We start from the raw sequence: 18,686 nt of genomic DNA, 5'->3' as shown, positions 1-18,686 counted from the left end.
TATGACTGAGTTTCAAAACTCTAAATTTTATGGACTCCTGTGGCTGGGACCCATGCTGCTCCTCCCAGGGGAGGGAGTGGGTCTCATCACACTTCTGCTTTTCATTGGGCCCCTCATAGGAAAGTGGTGGCATGACCTTGGAGTGGTTCCTAGTTTGTCGCAACATAGAGCAGGAAGCTAGACCCTAGACTGACTCCTTTCAGTCAGTTTCCCAACCCTATGCCTAGAAACTCTGCCCCATTCAGGCATTCTCCCACCTTCTTCTTGTGACCCCGGGGATCCTGAAACCATACTGCCACACCTGTGATTCTGCCTTGATTTACTGCCTGAGCACCTTTAAGCCAGGGACCTCCTTCATTGTAGCAGACTTAAAACATTCTGATTTTGCTCTCTTTTGCTTATAATACTTTGCAGCAGCCTCCTTAAGCAGGGTCCATCCTCTCTGACATATCCTCAGTAATGTCACTCCAGCTTCAAGTCTCCACACCTCCTAACTTTCAAAAGGTATTCACTTTTCTACAAATAAACTCACAGCATTTCTTTTCTCAGATCTTTGATTGATTTCTCAGGTGTTCAGAATGATTTGATAACTATCTGGCTATATTCAAGGGATGAGACAACTTAAGATCCCCCTATTCCTCTGCCATCTTAACTCTAATTATACTGGAACTTTTAAAATTATGAATAAATTAAGAAATTTTTAAAAAATCTTCTGCTTTGGGGCACCTGGGTGGCTCAGTGGGTTAAGCCGCTGCCTTTGGCTCAGGTCATGATCTCAGGGTCCTGGGATCAAGTCCCGCATCGGGCTCTCTGCTCAGCAGGGAGCCTGCTTCCCCCTCTCTCTCTCTGCCTGCCTCTCTGTCTACTTGTGATCTCTCTCTCTGTCAAATAAATAAATAAATAAATAAATAAAAGACTCTTCTGCTTTGTTAGACCACCCATTTGCTTAGATTAATTTGTTTTGACTTGCTTTTTGTTCCTACAAGATTTGGGTCTTTTTTTAACTATACAGTTATATACCTATGTAAATACCTATGCATATTTCTAGTGAAAATAATTTGCACTAAGTGAAATCTAGTTCTTGCCATTGCCTCTTTACACAGTATGATCACTTCCCCTGTAGGTAATTACATGTTATTCCTAAAGTTTTCTCATGTTTAATTGAAGAAGATATGGAAGTATACATTTATATTTTGAACTGCCTTAGGTCATCAGTAACAAACTACACACATAATTCCCCATCTTACTTTTTGCACTGAACAATAGTATATCCTGAAGATGAGTGCCTAACAATATAAAGGGAATTACTCACTCTTTTGTATAGTTGTCAAGTCATCTGTTTTGTAACTAACATTTCTACTGAAGAATATTTCAACTTAGTGTTCTCCCATTTCAAATACTGCTACAAATAATAAAATATGTGTTTTTTGTATTTTTTCCAGTTTTTTGTCCTCCCCCCAGCTGATTTAGGTAAAAATGACAGATTAAATCATATATATTTAAAGTACACAAGGTGATGATGTGATATAATTGTGCATTTTGTGAAATGATTACTACGATCACGTTAATTAATACATTAATCACCTCACATATTTTCCTTTTGTGCTTGTGTGGTAGAAACACTTGGGACCTACACTGTTAACAAATTTCAAATATACACAACAGTATTATTAACTATAGTAACATTCACCTTATAACTGAAAGCTTGTCCTCTTTCAGTAGCACTACACATTTTCCCCACTTTCCAACCACTAATCTACTCTCAATTGTTATGGTCCAGATTCTTCAAAGAGGGATCACTGTGGCAAAGTGTAAATGTGTGTGTAATTCCCCTAGAGATGGTGTAATTCACCATATTATAGGCTATATCATATGTGCAACCACCAGCATTGCATGACAACCAGTTTTCTACAGTTTCACCAAACTTTGCAATTTCCCCTAATCTAATAGGGGATAAATGATAGCTCAGTGTAGATGCCATTTCTAATTTGCATTTCCCTTATTAGATGAGGGATTGGATATGTTTAAGGACCCTTTTAATTTTTTTTTTTTTTAATTTCCAAGTAGTAATCATAATCCTCTTGTCTCTTATTCCCTGACCTCTGAAGCTTGGGCACAAAATATACTGTTACCAAGCAAGGAGTGTCTAAACCCACAATATGCAGACCCTTTGACTATTTTGCCATCTTATGTACTTGTCTCTCTCATAAACACCCCAGATAAAGACTTTTTCTTAGCTGATGTTTCTCTTTCATCTCCTGTGACACATGTTCATCTCACTACCTTTTATGTTTATTAAATACAATGGTAAGCCTAAAAAGGAGAAGAAGGTTATCAGTGAACATTAATTGGTGATCTATTAAAAATCAGAACGTTATTGCATTCACGAATGAAGGCATATGTTTTGGAGAGGAAAATGGTGGCAAACTAGGAGGACCCTAGGTTCACCTTGTCCCACAAACACAACTAGATACCTATCAAATCATCTTAAATACCGCAGAAATAGACCATAACGACTACAAAACAAACTCCATGACTAAAGGAGTGAAGGGGCCACATCGAAGAAGGTAGGAACTGCAGAGCCAGGTACAGGGGAGAAAAGAAACATGCATGCTGTGGAGGGGAGAGAGGCATGGTCACAGAAAAGGACAAGAGGGAATGGAGCACACAGGTAACACAAAAGGAAAACATTTCCCAAAGCAATTGGCCTGGGAAACAAGAGGGTCTAAATGTCATGAGTTCTTGAAACTGGTAGGTCTTAAAGCCTGGAATGGTAAAGGTCAGTGGGCTCAGCTGGATTAGAGCCCAGAGGGCACGGCACTGCTCCCGGTGAAAACACAGGCAAACAACCCCAGGACAGACAGCCTGGAAACAGTGATCTAAATAGTGCCTGGGGCACATAGTGGGGAGATGTTTCGATCTTCTCAGACTAGTCGCTGAGAAGCAGCATCATGGAGACACCTCCCTAGGAACAAAGGAAGTGGCCAGTGTCATTTCCCTTCCCCACCCCTCAGATAAACACAGAGCCACCTGCAGGAAACAGCAGAGTGCCAACACTGGCTGCTTAAGTTGCATACACCAAAATCCACCCTTCTGGAAATGCCAGAAGGCAGTGGAAATGCCCGTCTTAGGCTTCCATCAGTCCCAAGGTGACAGACTCCTCCCCCAGAAGACCAGCCCAAACCCCTGTCCACACCACATCTCCCACCAACCAGAGAGTTCTTCAGGCCTTCAGTTCTCATAGAGGTGGTGTCAGGTCTTGTTTCACAAGAAATCAAGATCCCACTTGGTTAAAACTCAGAATTCAGCAAAAGGACCAAACACTGCCTACTGCAGACAAATAGAGCCTTTACAGACAACTGGCCTGAAGGATAGAGCAGCCAAAGCACAACAGCTGGGTACATGCAGCATACACCCAAGACACTCTCTAAACCTGCACCACTTCTTTACACCATATACAAAAATAAATAGAAAAATGGATTGAAAAATTCAATGTGAGACCTAAAACCATAAAAATCCTAGAAGAGAACACAGGCAGTAACTTCTCTGATATTGGCTTTAGCAACTTCTTTCTAGAAGAATCTCCTGAGACAAGGGAAACAAAAGCAAAAATAAACTATTGGGATTACATCAAAAGAAAAAGCTTCTGCAGAGTGAAGGAACAGCCAACAAACTAAAAGGCAACTTCTGGAATGGGACAAGATATTTGCAAATGACATACCTGATAAAGGGTTTGTATCCAAAATATATAAAGAACTTAAACAATTCAACATACAAATAATAAATACCATTAAAAATGGGCAGAATATGGGGCGCCTGGGTGGCTCAGTGGTTTAAGCTGCTGCCTTCGGCTCAGGTCATGATCTCAGGGTCTTGGGATCGAGTCCCACATCTGGCTCTCTGCTCAGCAGGGAGCCTGCTTCCCTCTCACTCTCTCTGTCTGCCTCTCTGCCTACTTATGATCTCTCTCTGTCAAATAAATAAATAAAATCTTTAAAAAAAATGGGCAGAATACACGAACAGACATTTTTCTAAAGAAGACACGTAGCTGGCCAAAAGACCCATGAAAAGATGCTCAATGTCACTCATTATCAAGGAAATGCAAATCAGAACTACAATGATATATCAACTTGCACTCGTCAGAATGGCTAAAATCAACAATACAAGAAACAGCACGCATCGGTGAGGACGTGGAGAATGGAAACCCTCTTGCACCATTGGTAGAAATGTCAAATGGTACAGCCACTCTGGAAAACAGTATGGAGGTTCCTCAGAAAGTTAAAAATAGAAGTACCCAATGATACAGCACTACTAGTTATGTGCACAAAGATTAGAAAAATACTAATTAAAAGGGATACATGCATCTCAGTGCTTATCTGCAATAGTCAAATAATAGAAACAACCCACGTGTCCATTGACTGATCAATGCATTAAGAAGATATGATATATAGATACAGATAAAGACATAGATATAGATAAAATGAAATATTGCTCAGCCATAAAACAATGAAACCTTGCCATTTATAATGACATAGATGAGGGGAGAGTTATGTTAAGTGAAATAAGTTGCTCAAAGAAGATAAATATCGTACAAATTCACTCACATGTGGAACTTAAGAAAAAAAACAAATAAGCAAAGGGGAAAAAAGAGACAGAGAAAGGCAAACCAAGAAACAGACACTTAACTATAGAGAACAAACTAACGGTTACCAGAAGGGAGGTGACTGGGGGGATGGATTAAATAGGAGATGGGAATTAAGGAATGTACTTTTCGTGTTGAGCACTGGGTGTTACTTTGGAGGTGTTGAATCACTATACTGTACATTTGAAACTAATATTACATTGCATGTTCCATAATTGGAATTTAAATAAAAATTTTAAGAAGAGAATTTACGACAAAAAAAAAAAAAAAGAAGAGAATTTACGGATTCATAACAGAATGTCAGGAACACCAAAAATGCACTATGCGTGCGTTTATTTCAAAATTCATTTTCAGAACCCACTCTGTGCACAGCCAGTTTTAATAGTATGTCAGTAGAAAGAGCGGTGCTGTGTACGAAGTAACCATCAAAGAGTTATTCTCTCCACTAATCAGAAAATTCCAGATTACTGTCCTTCACTTTTCCCAAAATAATCATACAAAGGAAGGATTCTTTAGAGCTCATTGCTCTCACTGTCAAAGAATAGCCATTACCTTAGTGGTTTACTCAAGGGTGTATTATGGAAATGTCTGTGATACCCTTGAAGCAGTGGGTCAGAAGGCTTAAAGGAAGCCCTAAGTCGACTTTCCAGGCACCAGTGCCATAGCAGCACTGAGAATAGTTCAGGAGCTGGCTGTCTCACTTTTCCCATTTTCGTTCCCAACATCCTGAGGTAAACAGGCTTGCCCAGAGTCCTCAAAGTCCTTAGAAATCTGTTTTTTAAGAAGAACTTTTGCATCACTTGCCACAGTCTCAAGGACAATATTTTGAAGGTAGAAAATCTTGTTAAAGCAAATACCAGAGGCAATGGGTCCTCCAAGAACAGGGAAGAATTTTTCCACATATCTCCACAGTTTTTCTCCTAAGGATTTCTCATCCTTCTCAACTGAGAGCAAATGGGGAAACTTAAGATTTTCCTTGAGTTTCTCCACCGATACGTTCAAGTCCTTGGCTATGATTTTCAGGGATGAGTCATCCAGCCCAAAGTAAACCCTGTAGAGGGTTAAAGTGTCCTTTAAAGTCTCTATATCTTTATCACTGATGTAACCCATCATAGGGACAAAGGCCGATGCTCCAGCCTTTATGGCCTCCAGCCAGACCTTCTGTCTCAGGGAGTCCCTCTTTTGGTCAATGGTGGCCTCAGTAATATTCGGCAGGTGTTGCATAAAGATGTGGCGCTTATGCTCTGGGAGGTCCCTCAGAAGGGTACTCTCCAGCCTGGGGAAATCATAGTCAGCCAACTCAAAGCTCGAGATTAAGAAGACCTGAGGATCCCTCACATTGGCCTCTTTAAGTTTCTTCTCACAATCATCGCGGATCTGTTTCAGGGTTTCTTGTTCATTAAATTTGTTGGGTTGACTCCTTTTTACGTTACTTAAATCACTGTCTATTTTAGTTCGAACAAAGTAGAAATTCTTCTTCATTTTTTCAATTGCTGTAGACAGTTGTGCATCATTGCTTTTGAAGCGGGTAGCGGAGATGATGATAAAGAAGTCATACTCCCTAAATTTCATTTTCTCCAGATACTCATGAGGCTGAAATTTAGTGGTCCCTATGCCAGGCAGGTCCCATAATGTCACATTGGGAAACTTTGGGTGTTCATATTTCGTTCTCTCCATGGTTGTCTCTACCGGCCCAGTAGCGGCAGCCCCTTCCTCCTCAGCCCCCAAGCCCCGTATGGCATTGATGAAGCTGGACTTCCCTGTCCCAGACTCCCCAGTCACAGCGATGCTCAGTGGGGCATTATCGATATCTCTCAATGCCTTATTGATGACAGAAACCGCACTCTGAAGGTCCCCCGCTTTCAGGCTTGATTGAATTGACTTGCTGGCTTCCTGAGAGATGATTTTGCTTTCCATCTTGAAGTCCTTAAAAAACTTCTCGAAGCTGGAGGCCAAATCACCACCATGAGAGGGTTGGGAAGAGGTGGACTGACCCATGGCTAGAGCAGGGGAAGGCACTATGGGGAGAAGAGAAGAGGGAAGGAAAAATAGTTAGTATAACAAAGGGTGGCTTGGGCTGTGCTCTTAGGGACAGTATAACATCAGTCCTGGCCACAACATTGTCTCCAGCAGCCCTTCCCTTTCTGTCCAGACATTCTGTAGACTTTCTGACCTGGATGTAAAATTTGGCCTTGCTCAGTCTCTTCCCTTATCTTGGAAAGTCCTTCTTCTTTAAGATACTCTTCATTCCTACAGAATAATTTCAAAGCCTGATTCTTTTATCCAAACTTTCCTGTCCACATTACTCTTTGTTTATCTTGCTTTAGTTTTCTAAAAACTGACTCTGGAGTCAGAGTCAGGCTTGGGAATGCATTAGAGTGTCTGGTCCCCAGGCCCTCTCCTTTTTCCTACTAAAGTGTCTGAAGTAGTCTTTTCATCTGTTGCCTCGGGGTTTGCTGGCCAAACTTGACAGACAACAGAGTTTTTAGATCAGGAAGCAAGTCACTTCAAGTCACCACTGATGTTGTGCCAGCACACAGGCTGGAGAGGTGAGCTTGGGCTAAAACTGAAGGATCAGACACATCTTCCAGGGGCTTCCTGGCAGCCATTGGCTGAAGCCAATGGAGGATGCAAATGCAAGATGGAGGATGGCAAAAGCAAATTTTGGAAGAAATTATTTAGAGCAAGTGTACAAGGTCTGAACTGACACACATATGACTAGGGCATGGAAACATTCTCTTAGAAGAAAAAACTGGGAATCTAGCTTGCAAGGGGTAGCTATTAAGCAACTTAAGAAAGCACTTGTGAATGCTCAGCAGGAACATTCAGATGCAGAAGAGTAGGAATCTTGACCAAGTGGCATGTGCAGGGTCAACCCCTTGCTGTGTGGAGAGCAAACACTATCACCCCTTTGGGCAGCAGGCAGGACAAAAAGCAGAATTGCAAACACTGAGTGTGAAAGAAGCGTACACAATTAGGGCCTCAGGGAGGAGCCAACGAGATGAGACTTCAGCCCTATCAGGTGTGGTCTCATGCCTGCGCATTCTCAGGGGATGTAGGAGCAAATACACAGGGGAGTGAGGAAATCTCTGACTGAGACAAGTCCTGAGGAATAGAACAAATAAAGCAAAAGGAAATCAAACGATGGGGTAGGAAAAGCAAACAGTTGTGGACAGCAAGATCCTATGTGCTGAGCAAATTTCAGGCTCACAAAAGCCATGCCCTCAGCTGATGTTGTATGTGATGTCCTGTTATTTATTATTTTCTGCTGCGACAGCAATGCAGGGAGAGCAGGGGCAGAGTACCTTATGGTATCCCTGAGAGCTTGTATTCCGATTGCTGGCAGTGGGTCCTCTGTGGCTGCGGTAGAAATGGGAGGAAATGTGAGAAATCCATGCCAGTAAACCTTAGGTGAACATCTAGACACACATTTCTTATCTCATCTTATCAACAACATGACTCACGGACTTTATAGTTCTACAGAGCCATGTGTTAAGAAGAAAGGCACAGGGTCATAACAGAGCCACTTAAGCTAGTGCCCCAAGTCAGTTAACCAAGGCTTAATACCTAAAAGCAGTCTCAACCTCCAGGGATGTAATCTTTCAGGAGTCAACAAGGCTATTTCCCGACTAAAAACTATACTGACAGATCCCCATCTCTCCCTTAGGAGGGCAAACTTGGCTAAAACAATGGATTCTTTTCTGCTTTCTCTCTGTGCTTAAAAACTTTTCCCTTTCTGTAGTTTGATAGAGCTCCTTTCTATTTGCTAGGTGGGATACTGGCTGATTCATAAGTCTTTTAAGAAATCCAATTAGGTTGGGCGCCTGGGTGGCTCAGTGGGTTAAGCCTCTGTTTTAGGCTGAGGTCATGAGCTCAGGGTCTGTGGACTGAGTCCCCCATCAGGTTCTCTGCTTGGCAGGGAGCCTGCTCCCTCCTTTCTCTCTCTCTCTGCCTCTCTCTCTGCCTACTTGTGATCTCCCTCTGTCAAATAAATAAATAAAAATCTTAAATAAATAAATAAATAAATCCAATTAGGTCTCCAAAGCAAACTTTTGACTCTATCTGGGGAGAAAAAGAAACACAGGGGTGGCACCCCATGAATCCTTTTGAGTTCAGAGTCTTTCTCAATATTTCCAAGGGCCACCAGTAAGTCCGTCTTGGTTTGAGCTCTTTTTTGCAGTACAATTCCTGACTGAATTGCCTCTCAAGTCCAGGTTAATGGATCACTCTGTCACAGACGCGGAAGGCAGTGACAGAGCACGAGCCCTTGGCCCTTGGCTCAGACACAAGTCCACCCTGGAATCCCTGCCCCAGTTCCAGGCCACAGTCTGTATTTACTGGTCTTTCCTGGCTTAGTCTCTTGCCCACTTCCTGTCTGCAGACTTTATTAGTGGAACCTGCTGGTTTAGTCCATGATGGACATTGGTTTTGATGTATAGAGGGCACTCTATTGAACAGTTCCTCATAACTTGTAAACCTAGCCCCTGGATCTGAACTCAGATTCCAAGTTGGGAACTGCTGGTTGCAGTGACAGTTCTCCGTGTGTGTGGATCAGGCTGCAGTTCCCCTTCTTGGAGATGTGTTGGTTCAATCCTTGTCCCAGTCCCTGGCTATTTGGGTACTGATGGTGTGCATAGTTCCATTACCTCAGTACTCTTATTTTCTGTTCATGTGTATATGAGATTAAGCCTTGGTTTAAAGAAAAATAATAAATAAGTAAAATGAGTACATAAATAAATAAATATATGGGATCTTTAAAATCCAGAGTTAAGTGCTCTATCCTCCAGCACATTATTGTATACCTAAGAACTATGATTCTACAAGCTATAAGCATCTACAAGCCCGTTTTGTGTCCTAACAACTTGACTTGATAACGTTCAGGTTGGTAGCCACAGAGCAAGGCCAGACAACAGTGTGAACCGCTCCCTATTTCTCAGGGTCATGAGATCAAGTCCTGCATTGGATTCCATCAAAGCACAGAGTCAACTTGAGAATCTTTCCTCCCTCTGTCCCTCCCCCTGCTTCCACACATGCTCTCCCTCTTTCTCTCTAAAAAATTTAAAAAAAAATCCTTTTATAAAATCCCTTTAAAAAAAGAATTAATATATAAAATATATGAGGAACTGATACAACTCAACACCCAAAAAACAAATAACCCAATTTAAAAATGGCAAAAGACGTGAGCAGACATTTTGTCAGACAAGACATCCAGATGGACAACACACATATGAGAAGATAAACGTCATCACTCATCATCAGGGAAATGCCAGTCAAAATTAAAATGAGATACCACACGCATGTCAGAATGGCTAAAATGAACAACCAAGAAACAAGAAGTGTTGCTGAGGGTGTGCAGATAAAGGAATGCGGTACATAGGTGGTGGGAATGACTGGTGTAGCCACTGTGGATAAGAGTACGGAGGGCCCTCAAAAAGATAAAAATGGAACCACCCTACCATCCAGTGATTGGACTACAGGTACTATTTGGTACTATTTACCCCCAACATAGAGAAACCCTAATTCAAAGGGATGCAAGCACCCCTCTGTTCACTGCAGCATTATTTACAATAGTCAGATTAAGGAAGCTGCCCAAGTGTCCACTGATAGATGAGTGGATAAAGAAGATGTGCTACATATTATTTAGTCATAGAAGGAATGAAATCTCACCATTCGTAATGACATGGATGGAGTTTGAGAGTATCATGTTAAGTGAAATAAGTCAGTCAGACGTAGACCAATACCATATGATTTCACTCATATGTGGAATGTAAGGAAAAAAGCTAATGAGCAAAAGGAAAAAAAGTGACTGAGAGAGACAAACCAAGAAATAGACTGTTAACTATAGAGAACAAACTGTTGGTTACCAGAGGGGAAGTGAGTGGGGATGGATGAAACAGGTGATGGGTGTTAAAGGGTACACTTACTATGATGAGCACTGAGTCATGTACAGAACTGTCGAATCACTCAATTGTGCGCTTCAAGCTAATGTAACACTGTATGTTAACTATACAGGCATTAAAATTAAAAACAATAAATGGGAGAATAATTGTGATGTCTCATGATGTGTGATTACTCCTTTTATGGGTGATCTAAGCATAATAATTAAGAACAAGCATACGGGCATCTGCCTGGGTGGCTCAGTGGGTTAAAGCCTCTGCCTTCGGGGGCACTTGGGTGGCTCAGTGGGTTAAAGCCTCTGCCTTCGGCTCAGGTCATGATCCCAGGGTCCTGGGTTCGAACCCCACATAGGGGGTCTCTTCTCAGCGGGGAGCCTGCCTCCTCCTCTCTCTCTGCCTGCCTCTCTGCCTACTTGGGATCTCTGTCCTTCAAATAAATAAATAAAATCTTAAAAAGAAAAAAAAAGAGAACAAGCATACTGAATAAATGTATAAATAAAATTTTTAAAAATTTTAAGTGAACCTGTAGGGGCCCCTCTATGGTTCAGGTCTTATGCCATGTGACTCTTGATCTTGGGGTTGTAAGTTCGAGCCCCATGTTAGGTGTAAGAAAAATAAATTATTAGGTAAGCTTTTAAATAGTTTCCAAAATCTTTCTGCTAAACTGAATCCTTACAGTTCTGCTGAGCTAGATTAAGTAATGATTTAAGCTAAATTCATTAAATATTTAGATCATTTCCAAATAACAAAATAATGAAACATTCATTACTAAAATTGGGTTTCCCTAATTTTGTTTTTTTATTAAACATAAATATGGGTCTGTTGGTAAACATTTTTGGAGTCCTTTACCAAAAGGTGTACTATAAAAAAACCCACATTTGTAGAAATTACAAAATGTATTTCTAAATTTGCCAATCTAAAGAATGTTGGTGTAACACAGTTAACTCATGCTTACTATTTCATTTTCACTAGAAATTAAAGTTTCTAAGGGCTAAAAACTCTAATTAACTAATGTGGTTGGAGCTAGTAAAAATAAAAAAGGAAATATCTCTTAATAAAAGAAAAGTAAAAAATATGTATGTGGATAAGTGATGTACTTTTTTGAGGCAGAAGAAAGTTGTAAAAAGATTGTGAAAAAGGAATCTTTGGAAAGGAATTTTGTGCATGGTCAGGACTGATTCACATTGAAATGAAAGACTTTTCATACAAAAGAAATTGGAGGGGGAGAGGAACCATGAGAGTCTGTGGACTCAGAAACAAACAGAGGGTTTTGGAGGGGAAAGGGTTGGGGGATGGCTGAGCCTGGTGGTGGGTATTAAGGAGGGCACATATTGCATGGAGCACTGGGTGTGGTGCGTAAACAATGAATTCTGGAACATTGAAAAGAAATTTAAATAAATAAATAATTTTTTTTTTTTTAAAGTAAGCTTGTGCAAAATTAGAATTTGGTTTCTTGCCTGTCAAAAAGACAAAGTTTTCTTTGTTCTTCCAGGATTTGATCTGCTTTTGGTAGTAGGTTGTGAAAGTTCCCTTACCATTTAAATGATCTTCCTAGAAAACAAAGATCCTATGTTTTATGTTCTATTTGTGTAGGTATATAAGCATTCTAGAAATTAGGTGAAATTCCTGGAAATTTGATATGTCTTAGTATAATGTTATCCTGCATAATTACTCTCTTATCTTCTGAAATTGCTGTCCTCAAAACTGAGGCTCACACTGAAAGGACTGAAACAGAGTACCAGGAAAATGCCCCAGCTGACTCTCATGCAAAGACAGTCGGCAAAAGTATCTATAAAGAATGCGGCGCATGTGGGTAACATCCATTCTGCCTCTGTAAAAATGTCCCCTCATTGTGAGATTTCTGCCATTCTGATGCCAGGGTAACATGGCAACCCTCTGCTTCTGAATCAGAGAAAATGAGATACATAAACCATGGCTTTAAGTTGAACGAACAGTTAAGGCTTTGGGAAATCCAAGGCAGCTGCTTGGTTTTCCTTGGCTCACTGGCAAACTCCACGGTGTTTTCTGTTTGTTTATTTGCTTTTTTCATTCCTTCACCCATCACCGTGCATTTAAGATGATTCAAACTATGACTACATGGTGGAGGGAAGACTTCTATAAAATCGTGGGAACAGTTTGCCAGCAATGTCTGACCCATTATCCTGGAAAAATTATTTTTGCCCTCAGAGGACTCACATCACCTCTTTTGAGAGACATTTGAACACCCAGAGCTGGTCTTTATTCAGCTGTCACCTAGCCTGAGTCATCAATGTGTTCTTCTTACTGTACGTGTGTTTTCCAGTTCAGGTGAAGTTTGCCCTGCTGCAAAGCAGATGCCCTCACAGTGGGAAAGGAACTGTCAATGATTTCTTTCTTTTTCTCTTCCTCTCTTCCTTTAAAAAATTTCCCTTCCTACAGCTCAATGGAGCCCCTTTCTGTTTGCTAGATAAGATGCTGCTAATTTATGAATCATGTAATAGAGCTAACAATCCTTTAAAATTTATTTATTTGAGGGGCACCTGGGTGGCTCAGTGGGCTAAAGCCTCCGCCTTCAGCTCAGGTCATGATCCCAGGGCCCTGTGATCAAGCTCTGCATCCAGCTCTCTGCTCAGCAGGGAGCCTGCTTCCTCTTCTCTCTCTACTTGCCTCTCTGCCTACTTGTGATTTCTGTCTGTCAAATAAATAAATAAAATCTTTAAAAAAATATATTTATTTGAATTGTGTCATTAATAGATAATACATGCATTGTCTCCCCCACAGAAAGGCAGTTGGGCATGAGATGGGGATTAGGGGGTATCTGATCAGGAAGCTCTTGGGGAAAAGCCCCATCCACTGACACCCCAGACATTTACCGGATCCTTCTGCAGTTCACAGGAATAAAGTTTGTCCTCCAACCTCCCTCTGAAAATGTCCCAAATAGTTAAATGCTCTAAATGGCTCACAGCCATCCACCAGACATCCTGCCCCTCAGCCTTTCAAGTCCACAGCTCCCAAGATCAAGCATCCAGGCTCTCCCAAGCTGAGACATACAAATCTGTGATTTCTTGCTTACCAGCTCCTGGAGGGAAAGAGACTCCTGGTGTCAGTGTTGAGCTCTGAACGTGTCCCGGGGCAGCTCAGGAGATGCTGAACCTGGTGGACGTGCTCCCTGCAACCCACAGCAGGAGAGATGCTCCGTTCAGACTGGCCTTGCACTGGGACGGGTCCCTCGTGCTGGTGTGGTCACTGCAGAGAGAAAGAGCTGACAGTCACCCCAAATGTCTATACAGCCTGTGAGGAGCAGGCAGGACTTAAATCATCTCTGGCCTCTGCTCCACCCTCAGAGGAATCTGACCAATAGTAAAAGGAAGCAGCCATCACACTTCAGAGCCCTGCATTTCCAAGAATAGAAGGTGAAATTAATGTTCTGAGAGCTCCTTTTCCTAGAAACACAGCCATCACCAGGAAGGGAAACTGAAAGGCATCAGGACCATTGATATGGTGTGCTTTTGGTTTCATGAGTGAGAGGAGGACACTGGATGCCAGACAGCAGGCTTTTCAGTGACCCCAAAGGACACCTAACTAAGCCCCAGACTCCAGGCCAGGCAGAATCTGAATGCGCATTCAGAGAACACAGTCTTGGGAAAATGACAGTCATGCCTCACCTGTTAACCTTGGACAGCCCATACTCTATGGGAAGTGAAGTCTAGTAAAGAGGGTACCTAGTTCTAGTCACTGGTTCCTGGCAAGAGCTTCAGAATCCCTGGGTATTTCCTGACTGTTGGAAGCTGACTTTGTTTTGCTAATGAAGTGATTCCAGACAGGATCCTCAATTGCTTCAGATCAGTGACTGGAGAAGAGGGTAGACACTGAGCTCAATTAAGTAGCCAGTGATTTAAGCAATCCTGTCTTTGTGATGAAACATCAACCAAAACCCTAGACACCAAGGCTCAGTGGGCTTCTTAGTTATGTTTGCATTGATATTCTGGAAGGTTGCATACTCTAGCTCCATGAACAGAGGCATGGAAGTGTTGTATTCCCCACCAGAACCCACCCTATGTGTATCCTTTTAAATAAAACCGGACTTGTAAGTGTAACACTTGTCTGACTCATGTGAATCATTCTGATCAATTAGCAAGCCTGAGGGGGTTACAGGACCTCTCTAATTTGTAGACAGTTGGAGATCCAGGTGGCCTAGGGACCTCCCCCACCCCCCAGTGCAGCTGGTGTCTGAAGTGAGAGTAGTCTTCTGAAGGACTGAGTCCTGAAACCTAGGGAGTCTTTGCATGGTTAGTGCAGGAATTAAAAGACAGTATAACCAATTGGCGTGGATACTGAATAGGGAGTAACCCTGTGTCCTGGGGAGCCATATCCTGGCTTTAATTTTTCTTTTCATATTTTTAAAATATAAATCTTCTATATAGTTTACAATTCGAAGGGTATAAAATGTATGCAATAATATGTCCCTCCGCTGAGGGACAATGGGCCTTTGTCAAGTGTCTGTGCTAGAGAGACCATGTCATCCTTATAGGTCCATTTTATGAATGTATGAGCAAGTATGCACAATCCATTTTCTCCTATTTATAAAAATGGCAGCCTTCCTTACATAACGTCCCGCACCTTGGATTTTTCATTTGATATTTGGTAATAGTTGTGGACATGTACACTCAACCCTCCTCCTTTTAAAATAGTGTACACCTGAAATTAATGGAAGAGTGTACGTTAACTAACCGGAATTTAAAAACAAAAGAAAAAAATAAATTATGTAAAATAAAATAACAAAAGAATAAAAATATTTTTATTAATATGTTTTCACGTAAACATCTGTTTTACTGACAAGTAGGTTAAGAAATAAGACCTAGGTGAACTATGGCTCAATAAAACTGTCGTTTTAAAAAAGGAGAAAAAGAAATGGGACTTGCCATCAACCCAGTAAAGTCTGGTGATGCCCTGCAAATAGCAAGTCCCTCTTCCAATGTGGAGTTTCTTCCCCCCCTTTTTTTTTTAATTGAAGCACAGTTAACATAAAATGTTCTATTAGCTTCAAGTGCACATAATATGAATACAATAGCTGTAGACATTACTCAAAGCTCTCCTTGGTAAATGTGTCACCCTCTGTCACCACAGAACATTGTTACAATATTATTTATATTCCCTATGTTGTACCACTCATCTCTGTGATTTATATTCTTTACAGATGGAAGTTTGTACCTCTTAATCTCCTTCATTTATTTTACCTTTCCCCCCTCCCCTAACCTTGCCTCCCCTGAGGCAGCTACTAATTTGTTCGCTGTATTTCGTAGTGTTTTTTTTTGTTGTCTGTTTAGATTCCACATATAAGTAAAATTATATCGTATTTGTCTTTATTTTTCTGAATTATTTCAATTAGTATAAGACCTTGTAAGCCCATCCATGTCATTCTTTATGGCCGAGTAATATTCCATTGTATATAGTACATGGTCTATTTCTATTGGTCTATCAGTGCACACTTGCATTGCTTCCATATCTTGACTATTGTAACTAATGCTGCAATAAACGTAGAGGTGCAGATACCTTTTTGAGTTAGTGCTATTGTTTGCTTTAGGTAAATTCCCAGGAATGAAATTACTGGGTTAGGTGATACTTTTATTTTTAATTTTTTGAGGAAATTGCATTCAGCTTTCCACAGTGGTTGCACCGATTTATATTCCTGCAACAATACATGATATTTCCTTTTCCCACATCCTCACCAATATTTGTTACTTTTTATCTTTTTAATACTAGCCATTCTGACCGGTTGAGATGTTGAGATGATGTCTCATTGTTGTTATGATTTGTATTCCCTTGATGATTATTGATGTTGAACATCTTTTCATAACTATTGGTATATGTTTTTGGTTTTGTTATATCTACTCAGGTCCTCTGCCTATTTTTAAACTGGATATCTTTTTCCGTGTTGAGTTGTAGAAGTTCTTTATACATTATCTGTATTAACACCTTATCAGATGTATCATTTGCAAATATCTTCTTCATTTGCTAAACTGCCTTTTGTTTTGTTTATTGTTTCCTTCACTTTATAAAAACCTTTTGTTTCATCATGGTCATAATGGCTTATTATTGTTTTGTTTATCCTGCCTGGAGAGACATATCCATAAATATGTTCCTGAGAGAGATGTCCAAGTGATTATTGCATATATTTTTTAAATTTTTATTTATTTTTTAAATTTCTTTTCAGTGTTCCAGAATTCATTGTTTTGAGCACCACACCCAGTGCTCCATGCAGTACCTGCCCTCCATAATATCCACCACCAGGTTCACCCAACCTCTGACCCTCTCCCCTCCAAAACCCTCAGTTTGTTTCTCAGAGTCCACAGTCTCTCAGGGTTCGTCTCCCCCTCCAATATCCCCCAACTCACTTCTTTTCTCCATCTCCCAATGTCCCCCATGTTATTCCTTATGCTCCACAAGTAAGTGAAACCATATAATAGTTGACTTTCTTTGCTTGGCTTATTTTACTCAGCATAGTCTCTTCCAGTCCCGTCCATGTTGATACAAAAGTTGGGTATTCATCCTTTCCAATGGAGGTATAATACTCCATAGTACATATGGACCACATCGTCCTTATCCATTCATCTGTTGAAGGGCATTTTGGTTCTTTCACAGTTTGGCGACTGTGGCCATTGCTGCTATGAACATTGGGGTACAGATGGCCCTTCTTTTCACTACAACTTTGGGGTAAATACCCAGCAGTGCAATTATATATTTTAAGAGTATTATGGTCTCATGTCTCACATTTAGGTATTTAATCCATTTTGAATTTATTTTGCAGTATGGTATAAAAAGTAGTCCAGTTTCGGGGCACCTGGGTGGCTCAGTGGATTAAGCCACTGCCTTCGGCTCAGGTCATGATCTCAGGGTCCTGGGATCGAGCCCCGCATCGGGCTCTCTGCCCTGCAGGGAGACTGCTTACTCCTCTCTCTCTGCCTGCCTCTCTGCCTACTTGTGATTTCTCTCTCTGTCAAATAAATAAATAAAATCTTAAAAAAAAAAGTCCAGTTTCATTCTTTTGCATGTAGCTGTCCAGTTTTCCCAAAAACTCATTTGTTGAAAAAATTGTCTCTTTCCTTTGTGTGTTCTTCCCTATTTTGTTGTACATTAATTGACCAGTTTTATTTCTAGATGAAAATTCTGTCCCATTGATCTTGTGTCTATTTTTGTACCAGCACAACACTGTTTTGATCACTACAGCTTTGTAATATAACCTGAAGTCTGGAATTGGGATGTTTCCAGCGTTGTTTTTATTTTTCAAGATTACTTTGGCTGTTTGGGGTCTTGTGTGTTTCCACACGAATTTTAGGATTGCTTGCTCCAGTTCTGTGAAAATTGCTGTTGGTATTTGGATGAATTGCATTAAATCTCTACACTATTATACATTACATGGACATTTTAACTGTATTTGTTCTCCAAATCCATGAGCATGGGGTGTCTTTCCATGCATTTCTGTCGTCTTCAGTTTCTCTCATCACTGTTTTATAGTTTCAGGGTGCAGGTCTTTCACCTCTTCAGTTATTTATGCCCAGATATTTCATTACTTTTGGTGCAATTGTAAATGGGATTGTTTTCATAATTTCTCTCTGCTGCTTCATTATTACTTTATACAAGTGCAGTGGATTTTCTGTGTACTGGTTCTGTATCTTGTGACCTTACCTAATTCACTGATGAGTTCTAGTAGGCTTTTGGTGGAGTATTTAGGGTCTCTCTCTCTTTTTTTTAATGCATCATGTATCATGTCTTTCTGTAATAGTGTAAGTTTTACTTTTTCCTTACCAAATGTTTTAAATATTTTGTTTATTTATTTGAGAGAGAGAGTAAGAGGGAACATGAGTGGATGGAGGGGAGGGCAAAAGGAGAGGTGAAAGCAGGTTTCCCACTGAGCAGGGAGCCCAATGGGAGGCTCAATCCCAGAACCCTAAGATCATGACCTGACCTGAAGGCAGACACTTGGCCAACAACATCCAGGTGCCCCAAGACCCAAGAATCTTAAAAAGGTCATTGCCTTGGGGGAAGAATAAGATTGTGTAAGTCCTAGAGCTGGCCACATCGGGTTGATGAGATGAAAAAAGACTTCCTCCGTGTTCATGCTCTTTATAAGAACAGATGGGGTGTAGTGGCAAGACGGCAAGCAGCAT

General features: G+C 40.9%; 1 protein-coding gene across 2 annotated transcripts; it reads right to left on the bottom strand.

Annotated features, from left to right (window-relative positions):
- Positions 1-5,074: 5,074 nt before the first annotated feature.
- Positions 5,075-13,786, bottom strand: LOC123939137 (T-cell-specific guanine nucleotide triphosphate-binding protein 2-like). 2 transcript variants are annotated; one of them, XM_046001087.1, is made up of 3 exons: positions 13,592-13,786; positions 7,948-8,002; positions 5,075-6,660 (listed from the first exon to the last, which is right to left on the bottom strand). In XM_046001087.1, the coding sequence occupies exon 3, from the start codon at positions 6,638-6,640 to the stop codon at positions 5,324-5,326; it is 1,317 nt and encodes a 438-aa protein (XP_045857043.1). In that variant the 5' UTR covers positions 6,641-6,660; positions 7,948-8,002; positions 13,592-13,786; the 3' UTR covers positions 5,075-5,323. The 2 variants fall into 2 exon arrangements, with proteins under 2 accessions (XP_045857043.1, XP_045857044.1); XM_046001088.1 differs by lacking the exon at positions 7,948-8,002.
- Positions 13,787-18,686: the final 4,900 nt, after the last annotated feature.

This window comes from Meles meles, chromosome 3 (genome assembly GCF_922984935.1).
Source record: "Meles meles chromosome 3, mMelMel3.1 paternal haplotype, whole genome shotgun sequence".
Classification (NCBI taxonomy): Eukaryota; Metazoa; Chordata; class Mammalia; order Carnivora; family Mustelidae; genus Meles; species Meles meles.
The sequence above is the reverse complement of the archived record's forward strand: the minus strand, read 5'-3'. Positions and strand labels throughout refer to the sequence as shown.

Excerpts from the sequence above, each read along its gene's own strand:
- LOC123939137 (XM_046001087.1), bottom strand. The coding sequence starts at position 6,640 with ATGGGTCAGTCCACCTCTTCCCAACCCTCTCATGGTGGTGATTTGGCC.